The sequence below is a fragment of the Neomonachus schauinslandi genome, chromosome 5 (assembly GCF_002201575.2).
Source record: "Neomonachus schauinslandi chromosome 5, ASM220157v2, whole genome shotgun sequence".
NCBI lineage: Eukaryota > Metazoa > Chordata > Mammalia > Carnivora > Phocidae > Neomonachus > Neomonachus schauinslandi.
In genome coordinates this window covers 161,568,492-161,593,589 of record NC_058407.1, presented here as the reverse complement: position 1 = coordinate 161,593,589, position 25,098 = coordinate 161,568,492, and the positions used below count along the sequence as shown (strand labels likewise).

At 40.9% G+C, this 25,098-nt stretch overlaps 1 protein-coding gene across 8 annotated transcripts in view; it reads right to left on the bottom strand.

Annotated features, from left to right (window-relative positions):
- Nucleotides 1-896: 896 nt before the first annotated feature.
- Nucleotides 897-25,098, bottom strand: part of RABGEF1 (RAB guanine nucleotide exchange factor 1) — a 59,805-nt gene continuing 35,603 nt past the window's right edge. For 5 of the 8 annotated variants that reach the window (XM_021700632.2, XM_021700636.2, XM_021700634.2 and 2 more), the window contains exons 5-9: nt 13,379-13,460; nt 12,142-12,274; nt 10,615-10,706; nt 5,787-6,043; nt 897-1,849 (exon numbers count right to left, since the gene is read on the bottom strand). In XM_021700632.2, the coding sequence (XP_021556307.1) occupies nt 1,451-1,849; nt 5,787-6,043; nt 10,615-10,706; nt 12,142-12,274; nt 13,379-13,460 (963 nt within the window). In that variant the 3' untranslated portion in view covers nt 897-1,450. Of the gene's footprint in view, nt 1,850-5,782; nt 6,044-10,614; nt 10,707-12,141; nt 12,275-13,378; nt 13,461-20,241; nt 20,365-25,098 lie in introns of those variants that run through there. The other 3 variants (XM_044915694.1, XM_044915696.1, XM_021700637.1) reach the window with 2 other exon arrangements.

The window sequence follows — 25,098 nt, the reverse complement described above, 5'->3', positions numbered from 1 at the left end:
ACGCACCGTTTCCCAGGCCCACTGGTAACCCGCAGAAATCATTGACTGGAAGGAGGAGCATACGTGGCCTACTTAGGTTGCGAAGGGTTCCATGAGCATTAGAACAGGTTCCACAGTACCAGTGACTGTAAAGCTTCAATGACTACCAGTTAACTGTATGGTGCATTTAATGCAATATTCTTTGGTTACATCACATTAACCACCACGAGGATAACTTCCTCACTTACAAAACAGATCAGGGGCTCTTAACTGGGGGCGGTTTTGCCGCCCCCCCCCAACCTGGAAATATTTGGCAATGTGTGGAGATCGTTTTTCACACCTCTGGGGGCTGCCACTAGTGTCTAGTGGGCAGAGAAGCCAGGAATACTGCTAAACATCCTACAGTGCGCAGGGAAGCCCTGGTAACGAAAGCCCCTCAGGCTGCAGTGTCGGGAGTACTGAGGCTGAGAAGCCCTGGCAGAGGTTCACAGGACACGTGTCCGGGCTGTCCATCAAGTCAGAAGTTCGCCCAGAGGCAGAAAGGCACCTGCGCACGTCGGAGCTCGGAGGGATCCCCCATCGGCTCCCCCCAGTGGAGTCCTGGTCATTCCTATCTTCTGATCCAGACCCAGGACCAGCTCCTTTACAAAGAACTCTGTAAGTATTTCCTGAATGAGTGGAGGAAAAAGGTGCAAGAAGCATGGTTCCAAGTCTTCAAATGACTATCCTGAACTGCAACTTTATGTGACCGAAAAATTATTCTGAAGCTCAATGGTGTCACGGTCTCTAACTGTACAGAACCCAAGTCAGGGCTAACCGATGGTTAAAAATGGAGTTGAGATTTTAAGGGGACTATGTCTAAACACTTCTAGATTCATTTAAGTGGGGGCAAACCAAATAAAATGGAGTTAAAGGCAAACATTCAATATACTTCATTTTAAACTAAACAAATTAACACATGAAATGCCATGCAACGCAGACACCATTCCTTTTTTGTTTTTACATATTTACAATTTTACATATTTACTTATCAATATATCTTCTATCTTTACAATTATAAAATATTTCAAACTGTAGAAGAGTGGTACCACTGAATCCCCTTAAACATACATTTTGTAGCATTCATCTGTTTTATCCTTTAAAGGCAAGTATATACCCAAAACCAAACCACAGTGAATGCCAAAGAGGAAGCACACAGGAAAATCATGGAGAAAAAATAGATTTAGACAAAACTTTCACATAAACCTTAAATGAATCTATTTCAGTAACTCAAATAAATAGTATTTTATTATTTACTAAGCTTCCCCTGCCAGGAAAAACAAAACAAACAAAACAATCCCCACAAACTGTACCTTGAAAAATGCTCTGACATTTATAAGCAATTAAGTTATAGTCTAGGTCCCAATCATGGACTGTAGTAAGGGCTAGCTACAATTTAGGCTCAAATAAATACTACCCATGTAAATTTTTATCATCCTGCATAAACTTGAGGTTGCAAAGGTGGAGGAAGCTTATCATTTTCAACATTTTCAGAGTCAATAGCTGCTAAAGATTGATTTGGGGGTTTAATTTCAAGCGGGTATTTCTCAACAATGTCTTGAACCTCTTTTGCAATTCCATCCGTCCACTCTATTAGGTCTTTCTCAAGTTTCTTGGCTTCACTCATGATCCTTTCTTGCCGTTCATTCAACTGAGACAGAAGATCCAAGTTCTTATACATTTGCTTAACCCCTAAGCAAGCATCAGGAGACCAATTCTCAGATTCCTGTTTCCTGGGAGAAGTCTGGCCGGACATGTATCGATCAAAATCTTCCTGACTTAAATTCAAAGACTGAGCATCTAATTTCTCAATGAAAGCCACAGCACAGCACTACAAAAAAAAAAAACCAGAATGTTATTTACTATAGTCACATGAGGAAAGCTTCAAATATTCAAATATATATTTTTAAATCCTTTTATTATGGTGAATTTAAAATAGAATCAAAAAGTAGACACAACAGTTGAATGACCCACCATGGACTTCAGCTTCAAAAATTACCAACTCCTAGCCAATCATATTTCCTTTATACTCCCATCTGAAACAATACATTTCTTCCTTAAAAAAAAAGTCACACTGCCGATTCCCACTGAGTCTGTCAGAAATTCAGTCCTCTCCTTGGGTTGTTCACAGGCGCAGAGTCTCGTACAGAGTGAACGCTAGAGCAGGCACCTTTGGTCTGTTCCACACCGGCTACTACAGAGCTTCCCGTGGACAAACCCGAACGATTCCCCAAACTCCAGGGCTCTCTGCCTCCTGGCCGCGTTCAGGGTACAGGAATCACAATCCCATGTGCCTCGGGAACATGCCCCATAAAGCCATTCCCTCTTGAGGTCTAGCCAGTCCCACAGCGTTCACCCAGGGCACGGCAGCTACCAGGCGCATCTTCAGGGACTGCTGTGGCACACAGACCTCTGGTCCTGAAAGGACCATCGGTCCTTTAACATCAGATGGTTAAAAGAATATAAGCTTTGAAATCAGGCAACCTGAGTTGTCACCTCTGTCACAGGATAGCCTAAGAGTCTGTGAGCCTAGGAAAGTTACCCATGCTCTCTGAGGTTCCGGCATCTGTAAAACGGGAAATACCACCCAGATTTATAGTGAGAACTAAACAATCCAGCACATGTAACGTACTTAGCTCACAGGTCAGCAGCAAGCAATGAATAAATGGGAGCAATTACTAGTACAGAAATCCTTGGGCAAATGCTCAGTTGAACAGACATCTGTTAGCTCTACTTTCTTATACGGATTTAATTTTTCTATAAGGAAAATTAATTTTCACATTTTTATTATTTATTCATTTTTATTTATTTTTATTTATTTTATTTTTTTTTAGATTTTATTATTTGACAGAGAGAGAATGAGAGAGAGAGAGAGCACATGAGAGGGGGGAGGGGCAGAGGGAGAAGCAGGCTCCCTGCCGAGCAGGGAGCCCGATGCGGAACTCGATCCCAGGACTCCAGGATCATGACCTGAGCCGAAGGCAGTTGCTTAACCAACTGAGCCACCCAGGCGCCCTTTATTTTTGTTTTTTAAGTAATCTCCATACCCAACATGGAGCTCGAACCCGTATCCTCGAGATCAAGAGTTGCATGCTCCACTGACAGAGCCAGGCCCTCACATTTTTTAAAAAAGCCATTTTCACAAGACATGCAATATAAACAGAGGAAAACAGGCAGCTCTCGGAACTTCTTCTGAGAAGCTCATTCCCAGGATCCTCCATTATTGCTCATAAAAAAGGGACTCTCTTTAAGGAGTATTCACAAACCTACTGCAAGTGACTCATGTGATGAGAAGGGGCCCATGTGACCCCTTCACACAGGCTCGCACCGTATCTGTGGAAGTGCGCAGCCCCTGCGACCTGGAGAGAGGAGGCATCTATGATTCTAGCACTCCTGGCATGGATATACGCTATTGCTACAAGTGGAAACAGTCTATGTTAGAAAAGAGAAAACCATCTGAAGTTCCGGGAAGCAGTTTTAGTTTTGAAAAATTAAATTTGAGGGCGCCTGGGTGGCTCAGTTGGTTAAGCGACTGCCTTCGGCTCAGGTCATGATCCTGGAGTCCTGGGATTGAGTCCCACATTGGGCTCCCAGCTCGGCGGCGAGCCTGCTTCTCCCTCTGACCTTCTCCCCTCTCATGCTGTTTCTCTCTCTCTCTCTCTCTAATACATAAATAAATAAAACCTTAAAAAAAAAAAAAAGAAAAAGAAAAATTACATTTGAGGCATAATGAATAGCTGGGAGTGAAGCTCAGTGTGAGGGCAAAACAGGTGACATGAGCTTGTGCATCATCACCGTGCAGGTGACAGTGGAGCTGTGACCAGAGGACACAGCCGAGGGAGAGGAATGCAGAGGACAGAACCCTAGGGAGTAACACAATTCAAGGGGAAGCAGAGGACACAAAGCCTACAGAGACAAGGAAGGAGTGGTATTGTGGAATTCAAAAAACATAGGAAGTTCCAGAACAAAGGAGTTATCGAGAGTGTTAAAGAAGTAAGATGAAGACCGAGAGTTTTCATGGGATCGAACAACTGGCAGATTTTCACTTTTGCCAGAGCAGTTTCACTGAAGCAGTAGGAGTAGAAGCTAGACTCTGAATCAGACAAGAAGATGGAGAAATAAGGTGCAAACATAGTTAAGGCTGTAGGTCACGGCTCTGGGAAGCTGCAGGAAGAGGCGACCCAGCAGCCTCCATTGCTGACCACAAGGGCTACACCTCTGGGTCCTGCTCATTTCTTCTACTACCAGCCGTGTCTCCATCTCCATTTAATTTTTCTATAAGGAAAATTAATTTTCACATTTTTATTATTTATTCATTTTTATTTATTTATTTTTTTTTTAGATTTTATTATTTGACAGAGAGAGAATGAGAGAGAGAGAGAGCACATGAGAGGGGGGAGGGGCAGAGGGAGAAGCAGGCTCCCCCGCCGAGCAGGGAGCCCGATGCGGGACTCAATCCCAGGACTCCAGGATCATGACCTGAGCCGAAGGCAGTCCCCTTCTCAGGGATTTGCAGATTGTCTGATTTCCCTAGATTAAGAACTAAATCCAAAAGGCTCTTCTCTAGCAGTCAAGAGCATGTTTCACTTATGTTAAGAAATGAGTACTTCAGCCACTTAAACGTTTTGGGGGAGTATAATTTAAACAAGCACGTGTCTGGAAGGATGAAAAATACTGCAAATAATGGTGCAAGCATCATTTTGAAAAAAAGCATTCCTGGGATGGGTTAAATGGTGATGGGCATTAAGGAGGGCACTTGTGATGAGCACTGGGTATTGTATGATGATGAATCACTAAATTCTACTCCTGAAACTAATATTACACTGTATGTTAACTAACTGGAATATAAATGAAAACCTGAAAAAAGAGCACTCCGAAGTCGAGCAGCTGAACCCAATGGCTGAGGGTGACGAGTGACAGGGGCAGGTCCAGGTTTTGAGGGACCGGAAGCTTAGAGACTTTTGGGAACCCACTTAAAGGAAAACACAATATAAAATTAGGTACAAAGGTGAATACGTATTTAGGATGTAAAAATAAATCACAACAAATTTCTGGAAGCCTCGAAGATTGAAGTACCGTCTTTTTAGACAATTTACTAGAAACACTACCTTATGTAACCTTGCTTCCTCTCCCTATTACCCTGTACAACTTCCAACACAGGAAAGAAAGCATATACGGTGTTTTGATGCTCAAATTCATTAGTAAATCTAGTCTAAAGCAAACAAACAAAAATTCAGTGGTCAGTAAAAGGAAGTATTCAGCCTTACTACTTAGACATACATACTTTAATACTGTCTTACCAAGAATCAATTAGCACTGTTAACAATACTTGAAAATCATTTTACATCCTCTAAACCGACCCTTTTAAAATCTCAGTATTCAGTTCTAAGAGATCACTTATAGAAATAAAACAAAAAATAATTCCTAAGTCTTTTAATAAATCAAAATCCATGATCTGATTCATTCATGGTTAACCCAACTAAGTGAATAGCCCTTTTACCCAGGACCTGGGGGAGTGATGGCCAAGAGCAGCAGAGACTCCTCCATGTGGCTATCAGGTTTTCCGTAAGAGGACCACAATCTCTGGTCAAGCACCGAGAGGTGGGGTGTTCGCATGGCGTGGTCACATGCGCTATGTGACACCAAGCAAGCATCCTCAGCTATGCTGAGGCATTAAACTGTCACAAGCCTGTGAGTGATCTGTCACATCCCTACAATAAGTACCTCCATGGTTCTTCTCCGTTAACTCCAGGAAATCAAATACTCACCAGATTGGTGAAATAGTAGCCATCCTCCCCAGCCATCAATCGGCTTGGGTTGCAGAAGCGGGTGATATACTGGATGTTGGACTGAAGGCGTGGGGGGTTGCCCTTCAAGACAATGTAGATGAGAGTTGGTAAAAAGTCATCAGCTGAGGCTGGCTCATTCTTGGTGATCTTAATGGCATTGAAGATGTGCTTGCTGCACTTGGTGATGCAGGCCAACTTGTCTCGAGGCACACGCTTTGAATCCATTTCAATGATATCTATAAAGCAGAAAAGACACTGCTTCCAGTGAGAAATAATTACATAAAAGAAGCATTAGAATAATCATTTTTTAATCTGTCAAGTTAAGAGGTACCCTCGCTAACCCCTTCTCCGGCAGGTAATTTATGTATGAACAACTCTGACCACAAAAAAACATAAGCACTAGCTCATCCTTTCAGGAAGCGTGACCACGAGCCAGACACTATGTGCATTATTTCTATGCTCCGCAAGCCTATTTCTTTTTCATTCTCAGATTGTACAATGGGTACTACTATTAGGAAGGGAACTGAGGTTCAGAGAAGTTTGATAATTTGCCCAAAATTATATAGATAGCAAGTGGCAAACGGAGGATTTGAAACGAAGTCTATCTGACTCTAAAACCCATGCTTCAATTACGATGTTAAACTGCTTATGAGCTCCTTGGAGAAGAGTCTTTTTCTTGCTTCTGTTCCTCTAATACACTGTAAAACTCAGTTTAGAAAGCGTACTGCTTTTTAGAAAGGTGGGTATCATACAAAGCATCATTGTATTGGGTATCAAAATACAGCTGCTGAAATCTATCCCATGTAGGTCTACAGCGGCCAGTCCCCGTGGCATATAAATCCCCACCAACTATAAACATCTACAGAACCTTTACTGCATTTATAACCTACTGGTTAGCACAGGGGATAAAGCAAGGATATAAAATTTAATCTCATGAATACCATTCATTTCCCTCAGAAAAAAATTACTTTACTGTCCCTAACTACCACTAAGTGGTAGGCTCTCATAAATGCACACCCTGTGTCACAAAGACTAGGAGGTGGTGAGGAATAGCTGTCCGCATCACTAGAACAATACAAGAGGAAGGAGGGAGAGTGCCCTTGGATGCACATTTCTGCTTATAATCTGGAGCAACATGAAAGAAACAGCTGAGGCAGGTTAATTTGACAGCAATTTCTGGCCAATAGCGGGAGTAAAAGTTTTCAATTGAGGCAGGGTGGTGGTGCACATCGGAGTTCTTTCTGCTCCCAGCTCCCATCCCTGAGGTCGGCTCCCGGGGGAACCCTCACGGGACCACCAGCCATGGAAGAGTAGTGTGCGGGGGACAGTGCGGAGGCCGTATTTTAACTTACTAATGCTTTCATTTTCTGAACTCACATGTCTATTGTGTGCTTTTGCTTATTTTATAGTTTAGTTCCTTTAATCTTTTAATTATAGGTTGTAATTATTGTTAGTATGTCTCAGTCTATTTTCATTTCCTTTTTCTATTTGAGCAGAACAAATTACAAAAGAGATTTGGGGATAAGACTTTTACTGGTTTTTATTCTTTAAACTTTTAGCCACTCTCTCATTAATGTTTATCCTTTAAGGGGTGCCTGGGTGGCTCAGTTGGTTAAGCGGCTGCCTTTGGCTCAGGTCATGATCCCAGAGTCCTGGGATCGAGCCCCACATCGGGCTCCCTGCTCGGCGGAGAGCCTGCTTCTCCCTCTCCCTCTGTCTGCCACTCTGCCTACTTGTGCTCTCTATCTCTGTTAAATAGATAAATAAGAATCTTAAAAAAAAAAAAAGTTTATCCTTTAAGTATTAAAGGGAATAAAAAATGAATTACTCTTTATCTGGAAGCATGTGTAGCTGCCAATGCCAGGAGGGAGGGCCAAGAGTGTAAAAAGGAAGAGAAGGGAAGGAAAAAAAAGAATAAAGGGGGGGGGTGGTGGAGATTTCTCCCACACTCTTTGTCCTACAGCGACCCTTAACTTCCTAGCATCCTTTAAGCCTGAAAGAAGTTTTTTGGGGGGAACGCTTTTGAACCCCCCACCACGTGTAGTTAATTCCATGACTTGCACTGCCTGAAAGCCTGAACGAGGAGATCCCGGAGAAAATAACCTAACAGGAAACTCCCCACTGTATTAATTCTTCCAGTAATGATTTCCCGCCCTAGTCTGCCTCCTGCTGTCACTTACTTCTCACAGTCCTCAGCTAACTGCTGTGTGTCTGCCGTCCAGGGCTTTTACGTGTCATCAGTAGGAATGATGGGCTGAGTGTGGGTACTCCATCTCGGCAGAAGTCTGGTTTTATCTTTAATGAAGTTTTGAAAACAAAGTAAGCCAGCCCTCTAAGTCATGATTTCTCAACGCTGGCACCAAACAATATTTTAGATTGTATCATCTTTTTTGTAGGGAACTGTCCTGTCCTGAAGGATGTTTAACAGCATCCCTAGCCTCCACCTACTAGATGAGAGATGTCAACTGAAATGGAAAATGCCTCATTCAGTGTATTTATCAACAAAACTGACAGTGCTGATTAGTAGCACATGCGATGATTTTGAGAAATTTAACTGATGTCTCCATTTTTAAGACCACTGTTATACACTGTCCTCTCTGGTTGCTCCTGTACTTAGGCTAACAAGGAAGAAAGTGATCATATAACCTTTGGCCCTCACAGAATGTATCTGCACTCGGATTGGCAAGATATGGGGGCTAAGATGAGAAAAAGTAAGAAGGCCTTTATAATTCTGTGGCCAAATTTCTACTATCAAAACATCTCTTCAAACTCCAACTCAGATGATTTGAGAAAAGTTTCATCCCTCAAAATCTATTAATAAACTATTGATATACTCAAGTCCTCTTAGTTCTATTTTTAAGCAAACAATGGTCTGGTTCTTGTAGTTTTTGGTTTTACAAGGTCTATCCTATGGCACTTCAGAAAAGAGTCCCAGACATAAATTTCTATGAAGTACTTTAAACATAAACCAGTTGGTCTTGAACTTGGCAAGAGTCTTCGGAAAAAAACACAAGTACAAGGCCCATATCCAGGCTTCTCACCTTCAATCTCTTATGACGTTCCCTGAGCAAAAGGTGGGAGTGGGAGTGGGCCTTGACCCAAAGGAGTCAATTCATGAAACCTACAACACAGCCTTGCAGAAAAGCTTTGAACAACAAAGATAACAGTATTTAGCTAGGCCAGACTCTGCAAGCGGAATTACAGAAAATAATTCATTTAATAAAGGAGTTAAAAAGCAAAGATATGCAAAGAGAAGCAGAACCTGAGAGAGTGGAAGAATCATGTTAAGAGCAGATGACCCAGGCCCTAGAGGGGCCGTGAAGCTAAGTTTCTGTGAGTGTCCTGCTTCCTTTCCTACCTTGATAAGCAAACCCTCCTTTCTTCCTGTAACATGAGTCTCTAGTTCTTATAACCAAAGGAGCCTACTTAATGGCTTGCCCCTGGCCACTGCCAACAGCAGCTGACCAACTTTCTTTACCAGCAGAATTTCATTAACGACTCTAAACAGGAAAGTCTTTCCAACTCTTCTTAATTAAGAAGAAGCTGGCCAAGGTTGGGTATCCTCTCCATTAGGAGGAATTTGTTTTGGTTCTGTTTTTTTCTTTGTTTTTAACTTTTGTGGTATACTTCTGCTGAGCTATTCCTATGAATAAGAAACAGAAACCTTATCAGGTGCCTGGACCTGTCCAGGATGGTGGAGCCACATCAGTTCAGGGCACTTCATTTACACCTTAAACAAACCAGAAAAATAATCCAAAGTACATCTCTGATTAACAACCAATTAGAGAGATATTGTTTTAGTATGTAACTGTAGCAGGGGATTACCATGCCCCATCAATTCCCTTCCTTCCTCCAAAATTATTTTGAATATATAAATGCAACTGAGTTTTAAGAAATCTGCGCTTGGGGCACCTGGGTGGCTCAGTCGTTAAGCGTCTGCCTTCGGCTCGGGTCATACTCCCAGGGTCCTGGTATGGAGCCCCGCATCGGGCTCCCTGCTCAGCAAGGAGCCTGCTTCTCCCTCTCCCACTCCCTCTGCTTGTGTTCCCTCTCTTGCTGTCTCTCTCTGTCAAATAAATAAAATCTTAAAAAAAAAAAAAAGAAAGAAATCTGCCCTAGCTAGGGTGCCTGGGTGGTTCGGTTGGTTAAGCGTCCTACTCTTGACTTCTGGCTCAGGTCATTATCAAGCCCCATGTCGGGTTCTGCGCTGGGCATGGAGCCTGCTTGAGATTCTCTCTCTCCTTCTTTCTGCCCCTCCTCCCCCTCCCCCCGCCCCAGTCACATACTCTCTCTCTCTAAAAAAAAAAAAAAAAAAAGGAAAGAAATTTGCCCTAGCTGCATTTGACCTTAGTTTAGTTCAATACCCAAGAAATAAGAGACCCTGGTCACGGGCGCCTGGGTGGCTCAGTTGGTTAAGCGACTGCCTTCGGCTCAGGTCATGATCCTGGAGTCCCTGGATCGAGTCCCGCATCGGGCTCCCTGCTCGGCAGGGAGCCTGCTTCTCCCTCTGACTCTCCCTCCTCTCATGTGCTCTCTCTCTCATTCTCTCTGTCTCAAATAAATAAATAAAATCTTTAAAAAAAAAAAAAAAAGAGACCCTGGTCACAGAAAGTAAAGGGGAAACGTAGTTCACCTGCTAAAATGAATGCTTCAAATTCATAAAACTAGCCCACTTATAAACTGCTTTTACTGCATTTCAATATGTCTTTGGCAGTCTGCATTTTAGAAATATTTTGCTGTCTCATATGGATTTATGTTAACTTCAAGGGAGAAACATCCAGATAAAAAAGCTCTCCATTTCACTGACCTGTGATTGCTTTCACCACCATATCAGATACTTCTGAAATTTCTTCATTAACAGGGACACAAAGCATCTGAGGTGTAACCCAGTGCAAGGCTCTACAAAGAGGGAGAGACAGTAAAAAAAAATTCCAAGAATGGACCACAGTCATTTGTCTTGTCATTTCCTTCAGTAAAGGAGAAATACGGGGCACCGCTGACTAATGAGGCAATCCTAGGAACCAGCACACTGCCTCTAAACATATTAGGAGCTCAGATGAAGTGACCAAAATCCTAAAATGAGGCTTCTCTTATCACAAGAAAAGCAGAAGACAATTTTACTGGTTGAAATGAGATTATACTGAGACTGAAAAGACTGAAGATTTGAGAAGAATCTGCTGCTCCCTCTCTTCATTGTCCATCACCATAATGTCCATTTAGGCTCTGCCTTCAACTTCTGAGGCACACTAGAGGCTGCTAAGAGGTCAACAAGCATGTGCCACCCAATCTGAATCCCTGAGTTTCCTGGTCACACCCTATCTTCACAGCAGAGATTCTTGGCTGACGAATGCTCTCACCATGCACATCAGTCCAAAGCCCATCTAGTTCCTTCGGGCTCCATGTGCAACCTTCCTAATACCAACTCCTCGCTTCTGGTGTGACACCATCAAGAAGAGATCTACCATTACCAGCCCCATTGTCGGGGAATCCTGTTTGGATTCCTAGGCCCCCTCTTCCAGAAGCACCTTAGCATGACCAGTCTTGGACCCATTCCCACATTTAGATGGCCTGTTTCCTAAAGGTTTTACTGCCATTGGAATACAGAGCCCTGGGGCTCACTCTACCGCCCCGGGAAGATGGAGTGCTTTGGGAAGTATTATCAACCCAGTGCAAGTGGGAAGATGTGATCAGAGGAACAGCTAAATAATAAGCACCCCTGGTAGGGAGGAGGAATAATGACCCCTACTGCCTTCTATGGATATTCACAGCTTCTTGCCTGACAAGACATTAAAATGAAATGAGAAAATAATGAAATTTCCTCCCGTTCCTTGGAAATTTTGGAGATTTGAAACAATCTCAAACATCAGATCTGCTTCTTATCTAAAGCTGCTTGGAGTCAGATGCATAAGCAAGAAGGTGATTTCAGGGGCGCCTGGGTGGCTCAGTCGGTTGAGCGACTGCCTTCGGCTCAGGTCATGATCCTGGAGTCCCGGGATCGAGTCCCGCGTCGGGCTCCCTGCTCGGCGGGGGGTCTGCTTCTCCCTCTGACCCTCCTCCCTCTCATGCTCTCTGTCTCTCATTGTCTCTCTCGCAAATAAATAAAATCTTAAAAAAAAAAAAAAAAAAAAAAGAAGGTGATTTCAGCCCTTTCCTCCTATCAATTTACCATAGTCCTTTTCCTTCTGACACCATGAAGAAGCTGAGATGCTAAGGATGGTGGGTACCTTTGATGTTAGTTGCTGTCAAGGTTTGAAACGCAAGTGTCCTGTTGACCCACAACGTGTTCTCCTGATGGTAGGTAGTAAATACAAGACAAAGCAAAACAACCAACTACCTGATCCTTTTTTGAATAGCGAGATCTTTCTTCTCATCATCTGTAGTTTCTGGACAGAACACATATTTATAGAGACGAGTCATGATGTACTTTTCGATCTGATCCATTATCTTCTCAACTCTTTCTGAAGGCACTGAAATATCCAAACGGACATAAAAGCTAAGCTCTCAAGAGAAGGATGGACAGTTTAGGAGTATGTCTTCATAGCTTTTCCTATGTAGCAGAAAACTAATTTACTAGTAATGCATTAAATATACCCAGAAATAAAAGTATAAGATGTTACATTAAAAAATACCCTTTAAAAATTTACCTCAACTTTTGGGACTGCCTTTCACAGAATCACCACTTCTAACTGAAACTGTTTGGGCAGGACCTAACAGCTGTACGCCCTGCCAAGTGGGAACACCGCAGCGTGGGTCACTCCGCACTGCTACATTAGAGAAGCACCTGAAACTCCCAAGACTGAGAATGATGGCAATCGCTCTTTCATTTTTCTGAGGTTTACTATACAACCTTGGGGAGCTCTTAAGAGATGCACAGGTGGGGCTTATTTCTCAGATAGACATCTATGCTAAGTATATCCTAAAACCCAACATCAATGCAAGTCAAATTCCAGACAATTCTCTAAAAACCTACAGCTCTAGGGACGTCTGGGTGGCTCAGTCGTTAAGCGTCTGCCTTTGGCTCAGGTCATGGTCCCAGGGTCCTGGGATCGAGCCCCGAATCAGGCTCCCTGCTTAGCAGGAAGCCTGCTTCTCCCTCCCCCACTCTCCCTGTTTATGTTCCCTCTCTCGCTGTGTCCCTCTCTCTGTCAAACAAACAAACAAATAAATAAATAGAAACAGCTCTAAGTCTGATTCTCATTCCCCCCCACCCAATCTGAGGAATACATAATCATGAAAAATGACTCACCAAAATGGTGATTCCAAGATGGGCATTTCATTTAGAAGCATCCTAAGGGGTTTTAATGGATTCTGCCCCTACCCCAATGGGATTATTAAACAATGTTCAATAAATTACCCAACTGCTGTGATCACCTTGGAGTGATACACACGGTGGTATTCAAAGGCCCTCTAAGGATAAGACCAGCTACCAGAATGTCAGTGGAGTTGTTTATAGGACAGAGTTGGCAAACCAGCCAGGCCATCAGAGAAACAGAGAAAGTTCTAACAGACATAGCAGTCAGACTCTGTACAATTACCAGCAATCCTTTTATGGCTGGCTAACAAAGCATTACCTTTTCCACGAGTCTGCATTCTTTCAGCCACATTCTGGTAAAAATCCTGAGTACACTCTGACTGTTCCTCAATGCTTAAATCCTGAAACAAAGGGACAAAGAGGCTACTTGGTAGCTGAAGAAAGATCATGCATAAAGCTCTAAATTTTATAAAGTTTCCAAAACCCACTCTTTGGTAATCTCAAAAAGTACCTACCAATTATATGAACTCTGCAGAGGAGAAAAACCTATCCTTTAAAGTTATTTACAACTCGGGCGCCTGGGTGGCTCAGTTGGTTAAGCGACTGCCTTCGGCTCAGGTCATGATCCTGGAGTCCCAGGATCGAGTCCCGCATCGGGCTCCCTGCTCAGCAGGGAGTCTGCTTCTCCCTTGACCCTCCTCCCTCTCATGCTCTCTGTCTCTCATTCTCTCTCTCTCAAATAAATAAATAAAATCTTTAAAAAAATAAAAAAATAAAAAAAATAAAGTTATTACAACTCCCATGACCTCTTACTTCTGTGTGTGTGTGTGTGTGTGTGTATTGTTACGTGGGTATAATGCATATTTTGACAATTTACATGTTTATGTACATTTCTATTTATCTGATCTACTTTGTCATTTCTCCGTGGCTTTCTCACATTCCATTATATTAAACAATTTACTTAACCAGTCTACCACTGTGCATTTGGGTTCCTTCTCTTTTTGTCACTATTATGTACTGCAGCTATAAATAATTGTGTGGACTATTTCTCTTGGGTTATTTCTTTGTGATACATTTTCAAGAGTGACACTGACAGTTTAATAAATATGAACAACTTTATAGCTCTAAGTATCTACTGCTAGATACAATCCTCAGAAACTCCAATGTCCAGCCATTAGCCATATATGTGTGTTTATTTCTCCATGGCCCCTACAACACTGGGCCTTATAATTTTCCTTTAGGTTTACTGATTATTTAGGTATAATATGTATATTTATACCTTATTTTCTTCTAAAGAATAAAGTCTACATAAAATATAAACACAGTTCAGCACAATTAACCAGATGAAAAACAAAACATGGAGAGAAACACAAAATGGATCTAGGAACAACAGAAAAATGTAGTCCTTGAAGATACAGAAATTAGTGGAGTCAACCCATACCTTTGTCTCTAACTAAACTTTCTAGCAATCATCACTAAGACAAAAATAATCACATAACTGGGTGTCCAAAATGTAAAGGTAAACTAACTCTTCAGATGAAATTCTAACACCAAACCCAGAAATTTCTCCCAAGGGTTCTCATAAAGAAGTCACTGCAGAAGAGCATGAATATGGCCCGGGACAAATTCCATAGGACTGTTTTTCAGACTGCCTCCACACAGGCCAATGAGAGCATAGAGCAAAGGCCCATAAGGCCCTGGGGAGAGCATGCAGACCCTGCCACTCCGGCTTAAATCCCAAAGTATGCCTTGGGGTCCAGACCGTGCCCTTCTGCCTTTTGCAATGTCTCTCCCAGCCATCCTTCCCTGGTTTGGGCCCTCGTCACCTCTCACCTTGAGTATAGCTGCTCTCCCCAACTGTGATCTCACTTTTCAATCTATCCTACACACCACAGTCCAAATGATCATCTCAGATTCAGATCTGGGCACAAAATCAGATTATCATCTGAGCGCCACACTTCCAATGGCTGTCCATCAGATGGATGCTGAAGCCTGCATTTAGCACCACCCTCCATCCTCCTTCCTGCTTACCCTGCCAGGTTACCATTTGTTCTGAGGGTCTGCTTTTAGTTGCCCCACCTCTCTAACACTATAAAGTTATTCTCTGTCTGCATTACTTTTATTGCTGTCCAGTCTTCCAACAGCTGTCCAAAGAAGGCTCTGTTCACACCTTACCTCTTCTAAGAAGTTGTCCTTCATTCCCTTAGTCAAAGTAACTTTATGGGTCTCACAGGGCTTACAGAGCTCTTTGACAACCCTGACAGCTGCTCTCGGTGCTTCCTTCACTATTTATGTAAGAGCCATTTGGCTGAATTAAAATTGATCTCTTGTCTAGTAAGAACTCGGTACTAAGTAAATTTTATACATTTTGAAATGTTAAGCTTTTATTTATATTCACCACAATTTCCCAGTGCTGCTTTCCATTTTATCTTTTATTTTTCATTATGCAGCTTTTAAAAAAGTTAATACCACTAAACCTTTTACCTGGTCCTTAAGAATAATTCTTAAACAGTTCAATTGCAGCTTGAAAATTGTTCTAAATTTCTCTACAGAAATAAATATCTCTACAGTTGAAATAAATATTCTAATCTACTTCACTAATTTACTTCTAAGTTTTTTCATGTTTAACTCTTTATTTGGCGGGAGTGTAAGGTGCACAGTATAGAATACAGACCGGAAGTAATCTATATACAAACTTCCCTGTCTTTTTCAGAAGCAGGTCGTAAAAGGCAACACTGTCCCTCTCATTTCCCCAGTTGTCACATAACTGGCTCCTGAGAAACTGAATTTATTTCTGGAATCCCTGGTTTATTTCACTGTCCTATATTTTATTTTTTTAATTAAAATCTCACCTAGTTGTGATGTCTTTCATTTTAGGATATATTTTGAAGTTGGTCAGATTTAGAAATCTCTCCTACTGAATTCCTGCTCCCCGCCCCACCTCACAAAAAGATTATACAGTATATATATATATATATATATATATATTAGAATAAATATAACATTGTAATTTATATCTTTCTTAGTTAGATCCAATATACAATCCTCTCTTAATTCTTTGAATGAACTAATTTTCCTAATTAAAGTGTTACTAATATTTAATGCCATTCATTGTTATTATTTTTAAAAATTAATATTTTTTTAAAGATTTTATTTATTTATTTGAGAGAGAGAGACTTAGAGAGAGAGGACATGAGAGGGGGGAGGGTCGGGAGGGTCAGAGGGAGCAGCAGACTCCCCGCCGAGCGGGGAGCCCAATGCGGGACTCGATCCTGGGACTCCAGGATCATGACCTGAGCTGAAGGCAGTCGCTTAACCAACTGAGCCACTCAGGCGCCCTAAAAATTAATATTTTTTAATACTGTGTTAGGCTCTTTAGCTTTTTATCACAGGCATGTCATATTGTAACTGAATTTCATGAATTTATCTTGTCATGTTACTAATTTTACATCCCTATTAGTATACTTGGATTTTCCTGATGAGATCATTTTTCCTGAATTTCATGAAAATTATATTTCTATCCACTCTAAAAGCACTTGCTGCATGATTAGAATTGCCGGCCACTGTACCAGCAAGTATAAAAAAATTAATAAAATGCTCAGAGACCATTCAACTTCAATGGGAAGACTGAATGCAAATAATTATAATATTCTATGAAAATTATAAACCAGAAGGACAAAGTGCCATGGGGCATATGGCAAATCTTTTACTTATCCTTCTTATTCCATCTATCTTCAACAATCTTCTCTAAATAGGTATGGGTAGCAGCAGTAAGTATTCTTGTTTCATACTAATATCCATGTGAGTTAGTAGTGATCTTTCTAGTAATGCTCACGAGAAAGGATGTCTCTTTCATGCTCTGTGGTGTGAACTCCAGCAGATCCACTGCTACTCTGTGAGAGAAGTCCTAATCCTACCCACCCACTCCTGCTGCTGCCTCTATGTGGAGGCAGGATGGGACTCTATCTAAGCACACTCAGTTTGTCCAATACATGGCATCCTTTCTGTACTACTTCCCAATGAGATTTCAAGCTTTTGTTTCCTATCTAGCCCTCATCTATGAATCAATCAGTAAATTTGTATTGTAAATTCTCTAAACTTCATCCCTGCACTAAATTAGATCACCAGACAAATATATCCATGGACTAAACAATTTTAAGTCTCCTGGGAGTATTTCTTCAGAGAACTAGTTTTAATACTATGCCTGGACTTTCATGTGGGTAATCATAAGCAGCAGCTACTTGAAGAACATGTCCATAAGAACATGTTTATAAATTCTAAATACCATCAAATTATCCTCTTCTTCTCTTATTCTTACTTTAAATCATTTTGTAAATCTTTTCAAATCCTTTCAGTAAGCAGAGTGGGTTTAAATAAACAAAAGGACTATCATTATGGAGTTTGTGAGATGAGACTTTTTTACTATTAAGACTGTAAATCTAATTTTATTTTTATGATATGGGGGATTCACCTAGCATTTTAACAGTAATATTTTTATTTTCCTTTATGATGCTATAATTTTACTTGTTATTCTTTCCGTTTATGTACCTTCTACAATAGATTATCTATTCTTTTCATCTACTTAGGTACCTTAGACATGGCTACCTTTCATTTGCACCAAATCTCAACACTTAGAACAAACTACATTAATTCTTCTGATTATTACTAGTACTCACTTCTAACTAAAAACTGTGACCTGTTTTACCTGTGGCAATGAATCACCTATTCCTCTCCTTGCTCCACACAATCACTGCAATTCTGTTACTATTCAGAAAATATCTTTTTATATTTCTATTTATATTGCACAGACTTACACTTCATTACGGTGTTTATTTTACAATTTAAAAGGACTCCCCTGCCACTCTGTCCTCTTATCCTGTTTTAGATTCTTTGTAGGACTTACCACTAGGCTATATTACAAACCTGTTTATTATCTATTTTCTCCACTAAAATGTGAGGTCCACAAGGGCACTGCTGACCACCATATCCTCAGTGCCCACAACAGGGCCAGGAATAGGGCTAGCGCTCAATTAAAGAAATAAATGTGACCATCTATCATTGCCCCTCCCTTTATAATACTGTAAGAACACTGGGACACAATTCTACATAGATCTCTTCTACGTATCTTGTGAGGAGAGCCACGGACTGCCTTTGTTCTACACTATCTTTTCAAGGATAGCTGTACAGAAGACAGAGATAGTGCCTCCCTCAAGTAAAAGGGCAGATTGTCTACTGTCCAGTATAATAATGTTTCCATGTGAGGCGGAGGTCAGGCAAGCTTACTGCCCATTATAAAAGATCCTCTCATCTAACGTTGCTCACTGCACCCACAGGCATTATCTGGTCTTTGCATGTCCCATGGGAACTGATACTCAGGGGATTGGTGCAACTGCTGATATATTCTGGATATGGCTACTGCTGTGAGTAATAAACTGGCCTTCTTTTCTGACCCAGGAGACTCATGTCTTCTGCCAGCATCCACAAAATGATGGCAGGCTAACTTGTTAAAAGTAGGGAAAATCTCAGATCCTTCACAGTTCTTTTCAAAGGAGCTAAACTCTGGGCAGGTATGTGCTGGTAAATTTTTAGGTTCTACGAAATTCCAAAATGTTTTTTTAGTTTTCTAAGAAAAATCACAGCCTAGCCACATAAATGAACCCCCTTCCTCAAGTATTTTTTTATTGCTTGGGATCATCTTTTCTATAATGTCTGCATGTAAAGTCATCTTATTTTTCTTCCTAAAAATTTTTCCTTTGTAGTTTAAAAGTTTGACAAGCAGGTGAATTCCAATACTGAGAGGTATTCTGTATACTTTCTTAATTGTCTGGTTGAAATTCCCCCCCCAATCTGTTTTGAAAACTTTGACTATTCCCTAATTGTGTTTTCTATGTTGTTCATCTGAAACTCTCATCTTTAGAATTTAGAATTCCATGATTTGTTTTCTGGGTTACGTTTCTTTTGTACTGTAGTAACTTTGATTTATTAGGTGTTAGCTTTGATGTCCATATTGTTTGAATTGCTGGTTCCTGTTGCCTTCAAAAAATTTTTTTTTTAGGAAAACAAACATATTAGGGCTTTAATCCTCTTAAATAAAATTTTAAAATTAAACATTAACATCTCAAGTAGACCAAGCATGTGGTTCTTTTGAGACAGTTCATCTTACCAGGGAATATACCCTGAGGTCATTAGTAGCTAGCTGAATACATTTCTACATTTTAGATGAACAAAACAGGGCAAAAGTAATTGATTTTTGTCAAATTCAATTACTGGCAAAATAAAGGTGGTGAGAATTGTTAAGGTACATGTGTTCCTTTCACATCTCTAGGGAAAAGCCAATAGTTGATCATTTTTAGCAGCTGTCTAGTTACTAATTACAAATGAGCTCACTTACGTTCTTTACAAAGGTCATCATTAAATTTTTTTTAGCAAGAAAAATGTAATGCAGTGGGTACTGGGCTAAATACTCTGGTAACTCACATGCTACAGTGAGATGAAGAAGAACCACAGTACAGCCAAGCACGGCCAAGTAACCACACAGAATTCCCAGACAGTGTATTCATTTAAGATACCTTGATGTCAGCAGAGTTTGAGCTGATATAGCTTATCCATGATACTCTAGAGCTCTAGTAGCGTCCCCACTGGCCTCTGCTCTAAGTATGTGAAACTATTAAACATGGAATCCTATAAATCAATGAACAGACTCCTCAATTAGAGTTCATTAATGCAACTGCGTGTTTAGCCACTTGGGTTTTCCAACAAGGTTTGGGGAAAGGTCAAAAGTACTCATAGAGGGCGCCTGGGTGGCTCAGTTGGTTAAGCGACTGCCTTCGGCTCAGGTCATGATCCTGGAGTCCCGGGATCGAGTCCCGCATCGGGCTCCCTGCTCGGCGGGGAGCCTGCTTCTCCCTCTGGCCCTCCCCCCTCTCATGTGCTCTCTGTCTCACTAAAAAACTCTGTAAAAAAAAAAAAAAAAAAAAAGTACTCATAGATAAGATGCCCTTCAAGCATCTTTTCAGCCTTTCAAGAGTTATAGCGGCTAGTTAGAGGCAGCTAAGCTTCTTTCACCACACCCACCAAGGTAGGTCTTGGTGTGTGCCCATCAGCTTCTACCTCACCTTGGTAACCAGCACCGCTGTGACCAGCTCTTTCCCTTCAATAAGAATGCAGAACAAAGCCTCATACCTGTAGGGTCAAACTTGGCTTTTTGAACACCTTCTGAATGTGGACTTCAGGCATTACAAGGTTCTTCTATAGGTTCTTCCATAGATTTTATAGAGTTATCATCTTTAATTTTTTCTTTTGGAACACACATTTTATTGCTTTCTCCAAAATGCCTACAACCTCTAGCAAGTCCTTGCAGAATTCCTAAATACCATATAATTTTGCCTCCTCTGCAACAAGTTCTTAGTATCTGCCAAACCTCGCTTTTATTTTTCCATCGGCTCTTTCAGTTGTTCTTCTAACTTGACCTTCTCTTCCAGGAGTATCTTCTCTGTAGAGGAAGTATCTCTCTTCTGTTCCATTTTGACTCATGTCCTCTCTTCCATTCTGGCCACCGTTCTTTTGTTTTGTAGCCGTGCACAACAGGAGAGGGCCTGAGAGGCGATGCCAAAGCTGGGAGCCTGTCTTGCCGGCCTCACCCACTGAGGGTTCAACTCCATAATGTTTTAAAATTTCTCTCACATATCACTGTATTCTTCTATGTATGTTCTTATTTTATTCATTCATCACTTTCAACATAGTTACCAACTCAACCTTTCATCTACTTTTAGTTCTTATGATATACAGATTGTACCAGCTCAGATGCTTTCCCATTGCTTGTCACCTCACTTCTCATCGTTTGTGCTTCTAATTTACAATTGTGTCCTGGGTTACTCCCCCATGCCCGTTCCCCAATTTTCTTAACCACGATTAAAAGCCTATTTTGTTAATTAAAGTTTCTTTGTCTTGGATACATATTTCTCCTCTCTTAACAGTAATTACATAGCAGGGCAAACTACACCTTGCATATACACATAGTTTAGAATAGTGAAGTCATTTTAAGGTACAGGAGGACATCTATCTTTCTAGAATTTATTCTGAGGAGGAGAAGGTAAATGAAGATACAGCCACATTTTAAGCTATAATTTTTTTCTCCTTTCTCAGGTTTAGAAAAACAGTTTTTCAAAGAGAATTAGTATGGGAAATTTTTTAAATTTATATATGTAATAATGTCCGAATTTTATAGAATGAATGGCTGGGAATAGAACAATGAAAGTAGCAAGAGGTCTTCCATTGTGTTTGAATGCTTCTTTAATAAGGGAAAAAACATATTTGAATGACTGCTAATAAAGGAATCTTTTTTAAAATCTTTTTTAAAAAACTGTATTGAGAGGGGTGCCTGGGTGGTGCAGTTGGTTAAGCATCTGACTCCTGGTTTTGGCTCAGATCGTGATCTCAGGGTTGGTGAGCCCTGTGTCGGGCTCTGCAGTGAGCATGAAGTGTCCTTGAGTTTCTCTTTCCCTCTTCTTCTGCCCCTTCCCTCACTCTCTTGCTCTCTAGCGCTAAAATAAATCTTTTGAAAAACTGCATTGAGAAACCCACAAAATTCACTTATTAAAAAGCTTTAATGTCCAATAAATTAAAGGGTATGTGTTTTCAGGAAGTAGAGGGTAATACAGGCTATGTTTTCAGAATAGGGGAGTTTCCGAAGGATTTATTAGTAATTAACAAGGCAGGATTTAAACAATTTGAGCAGCAAAAGTATCCCTTTGATTTAACTGCAGTCTGTTTTGTGTGTGTTTTGAAAATTTTTTTTTTAAAAGATTTTATTTATTTATTTGACAGAGACAGCGGAGAGAGAACACAAGCAGAAGTGGGAGAGGGAGAAGCAGGCCTCCTGCTGAGTAGGGAGCCCGATGCCTGAGGGGCTCGATCCCAGGACCCTGGGATCATGACCTAAGCCGAAGGCAGACACTTAACAACTGAGCCACCCAGGTGCCCCTGAAAACGTTTTCATATAAATAAACTTGGGGGAAAATTCTTCATTTTTTGGCAGGGATCTCAAGTTAAAAAATAGGGTTTTCTAGTTATGATGGAAAAGGCTAACATCTAGTTGGGTCTCTGTAATACTTTTAAAATTACCCTGGGCACATAAGGTTTTGTCCAAATGACAAAGAAACCTATACATCCTTCATTTCTTTGGTGACCAGATACATCCTGGAATCCATGGCCACTCTTAGGCCTATTTAAAGCTTGGTTCTTACAGTGAGATTCTTAAATTCTACTTATTTTTGTAATGATAAGAAGTTTAAAAAACTAAACCTTGTAAATTCCTCTTAGCTTCTTCTTATGCTACCCCGCCATAAAATTTAAATTCTTGCTATGATGAGTTCTAAGAAGAGAAAAGTGTCTGATAACAACATTAATATAAATGGATTTTGTGTTAATGATGCAGCTGCCTACCTTGTTTGCAATAAAAATATTTCTTATTCTAAAGAATATAAAAAGGAACTATAAGAAATACATATTTAAATATTAAATAGCTAATAAGATTAATCGAAAAGAAAAAATGGCAAAATAAACCAGCTTCAGAAGAGTCTTAGCAAACAACAGTATTTGCTGAACAGCAAAGCATTACATTGCATTATTGCAGTGTGTATGAATTACATAGGGGCTGAATGAAATTTCAGCCCAAGATGAGGAAATTAAAAAAACAAAAAAGTCTGAGTACAGATAAAGTGTTTCATGACAAAGATAAAATGGCTGAAAAAAACCCCAACCTGGGCGCCTGGGTGGCTCAGTTGGTTGAGCGACTGCCTTCGGCTCAGGTCATGATCCTGGAGTCCCGAGATCGAGTCCCGCATCGGGCTCCCTGCTCGGCGGGGAGTCTGCTTCTCCCTCTGACCCTCCCCCCTCTCATGCTCTATCTCATTCTCTCTCTCAAATAAATAAATAAAATCTTTAAAAAAAAAAAAAAGGGGGGGGCGCCTGGGTGGCTCAGACGGTTAAGCGTCTGCCTTCGGCTCAGGTCATGATCCCAGGGTCCTGGGATCGAGTCCCGCATCAGGCTCCCTGCTCCTTGGGAGGCTGCCTCTCCCTCTGCTTCTCTCTCTCTCTGTCTCTCTCATGAATAAATAAATAAAATCTTTTAAAAAACAAAAAAAAACCCCAACCTTTTTAATGCAATTCTGTAAATATTTAGTTTTCTAGACTTGATCCATATGTGGAAAAGACTGCTCACCATTGGCATACACTAGGATTAGAGAAAACAGAAATGTAGTAGATAAAGATATGGGCAAGAGTGGCTCATTGTTCTGGACCTCAGAAATTTTGGGAAGACTACTACTGTGGGACGCAACAGAAAGAATTACCAGTTGGGGCGCCTGGGTGGCTCACTCGGTTAAGCAGCTGATTCTTGGTTTCGGCTCAGGTCATGATCTCAGGGTCCTGGGATTGAGCCCTGAGCTGGGCTCCCCACTCAGCAGGGAGTTTGCTTCTCCCTCTCTCTCTGCCCCTCCTGTTTGTGCTCTCTCTGTCTCTCTCTCAAATAAATAAAGTCTTAAAAAAAAAATAAAAAAAATTAACCAGTTAATGGCAGTGTCACCAGGGTAGGTTCAAACATGTAAGAATGAGTTTTCATTAGAATAAGATGACTTAGAAAGTCTACTTGGTGAGAATAACATTAAGTTAAGGTTTTAGAGTCTTAAGTCTAAGCCTAAGTTAAGGTTTTGAGTTTTGGTGAACTGAGTAGAGAGGGCACCTTTCACTATGACACACTTCATTACCTCACAGCAACTATCTCAAGCTGTACTCAATCAAATTCTCTCAAGAAACTTAAATGATTAAGTGATTTGAAGCTAGTTAGTTAAGATTGGTTCATTCCGGTATAAAAACTGTTTCATTTATTTGAAAGGATATTTAACGTGCAGCCAAAGGCAGAAGGGCTTCTCCAGGGACATTTTAGTTTAACAAATGTCTGTTCATTATCAGGTATGTGCCAGGTATTGTGCTAGATGCTAACCACACATGCATAAGACTTGGCCACTCAGCCACAGAACATTTAGGGCTGTGTAGAAATGCAAAACAGGTTGCAAGATGGCTCTTCAAATGGAAGCAATCTAGGCCCTATCCAGCAATGGATAGGCTGGATGGCTCTTCAAATGGAAGCAATCCAGTTCTCTGATATCAATTAGTGATGCCTTGAAAACAGGCACGACGGTAGCTGCACCAGTTAATTACCGTTATACTTTAGTGTATTGATTTAAAAGTCAACTAAATTATTACAGAACAAGAGCACATTATAGTTCTGAGCAAAAGAAAAATGAATAAATCTGTTCTGATGAGCTGATTAAATAAGCTGACTGGTTTTCTAAAATACAGCATTACACAGTATCTGTGCTTTATGTACTATAGTATATATGCCAAAATAGGATAGATGTCCTGGAAACATTCTGTATGGGCTAGAGAATAAAGAACTACAAAGCCTTAGTTTTTACCTCTGGTTAAAAAAGGTAAGTTGCACACCACATGAGCTCTGATATTTCCATACTGAGGAAGTCTATCGTTGCTTCTAACCCAAAACATCAATGATCTATGCTTTCTTTAAATGTTACTATCTGGGGCGCATGGGTGGCTCGGTCGTTAAGCGTCTGCCTTCGGCTCAGGTCATGATCCCGGGGTCCTGGGATCGAGCCCTGCATCGGGCTCCCTGCTCCGCGGGGAGCCTGCTTCTCCCTCTGCCTCTCCCCCTGCTTGTGTTCCCTCTCTCGCTGTGTCTGTCAAATAAATAAAATCTTTAAAAAAAATAAAAAATAACTGTTACTATCTGCTTACAAATACTTTGAGGGGGAAAAAAAGGGCTGCTTACTTATTCTCAGTGTAACTACACACCAAAAAAACAAGAAAGCTTCTTTTCTCCTTTACTAACTGAATTCGGTATTTAAAAAATATTTTGGCAGAAGATGACTGCTTATTAGCCTAGTGATCCTGACCACAGCTGGAATACAGCCAAGCAGTTCATCACCTTGCTGCCTTCTTCTCTTTTTCAAGACTTCCTCA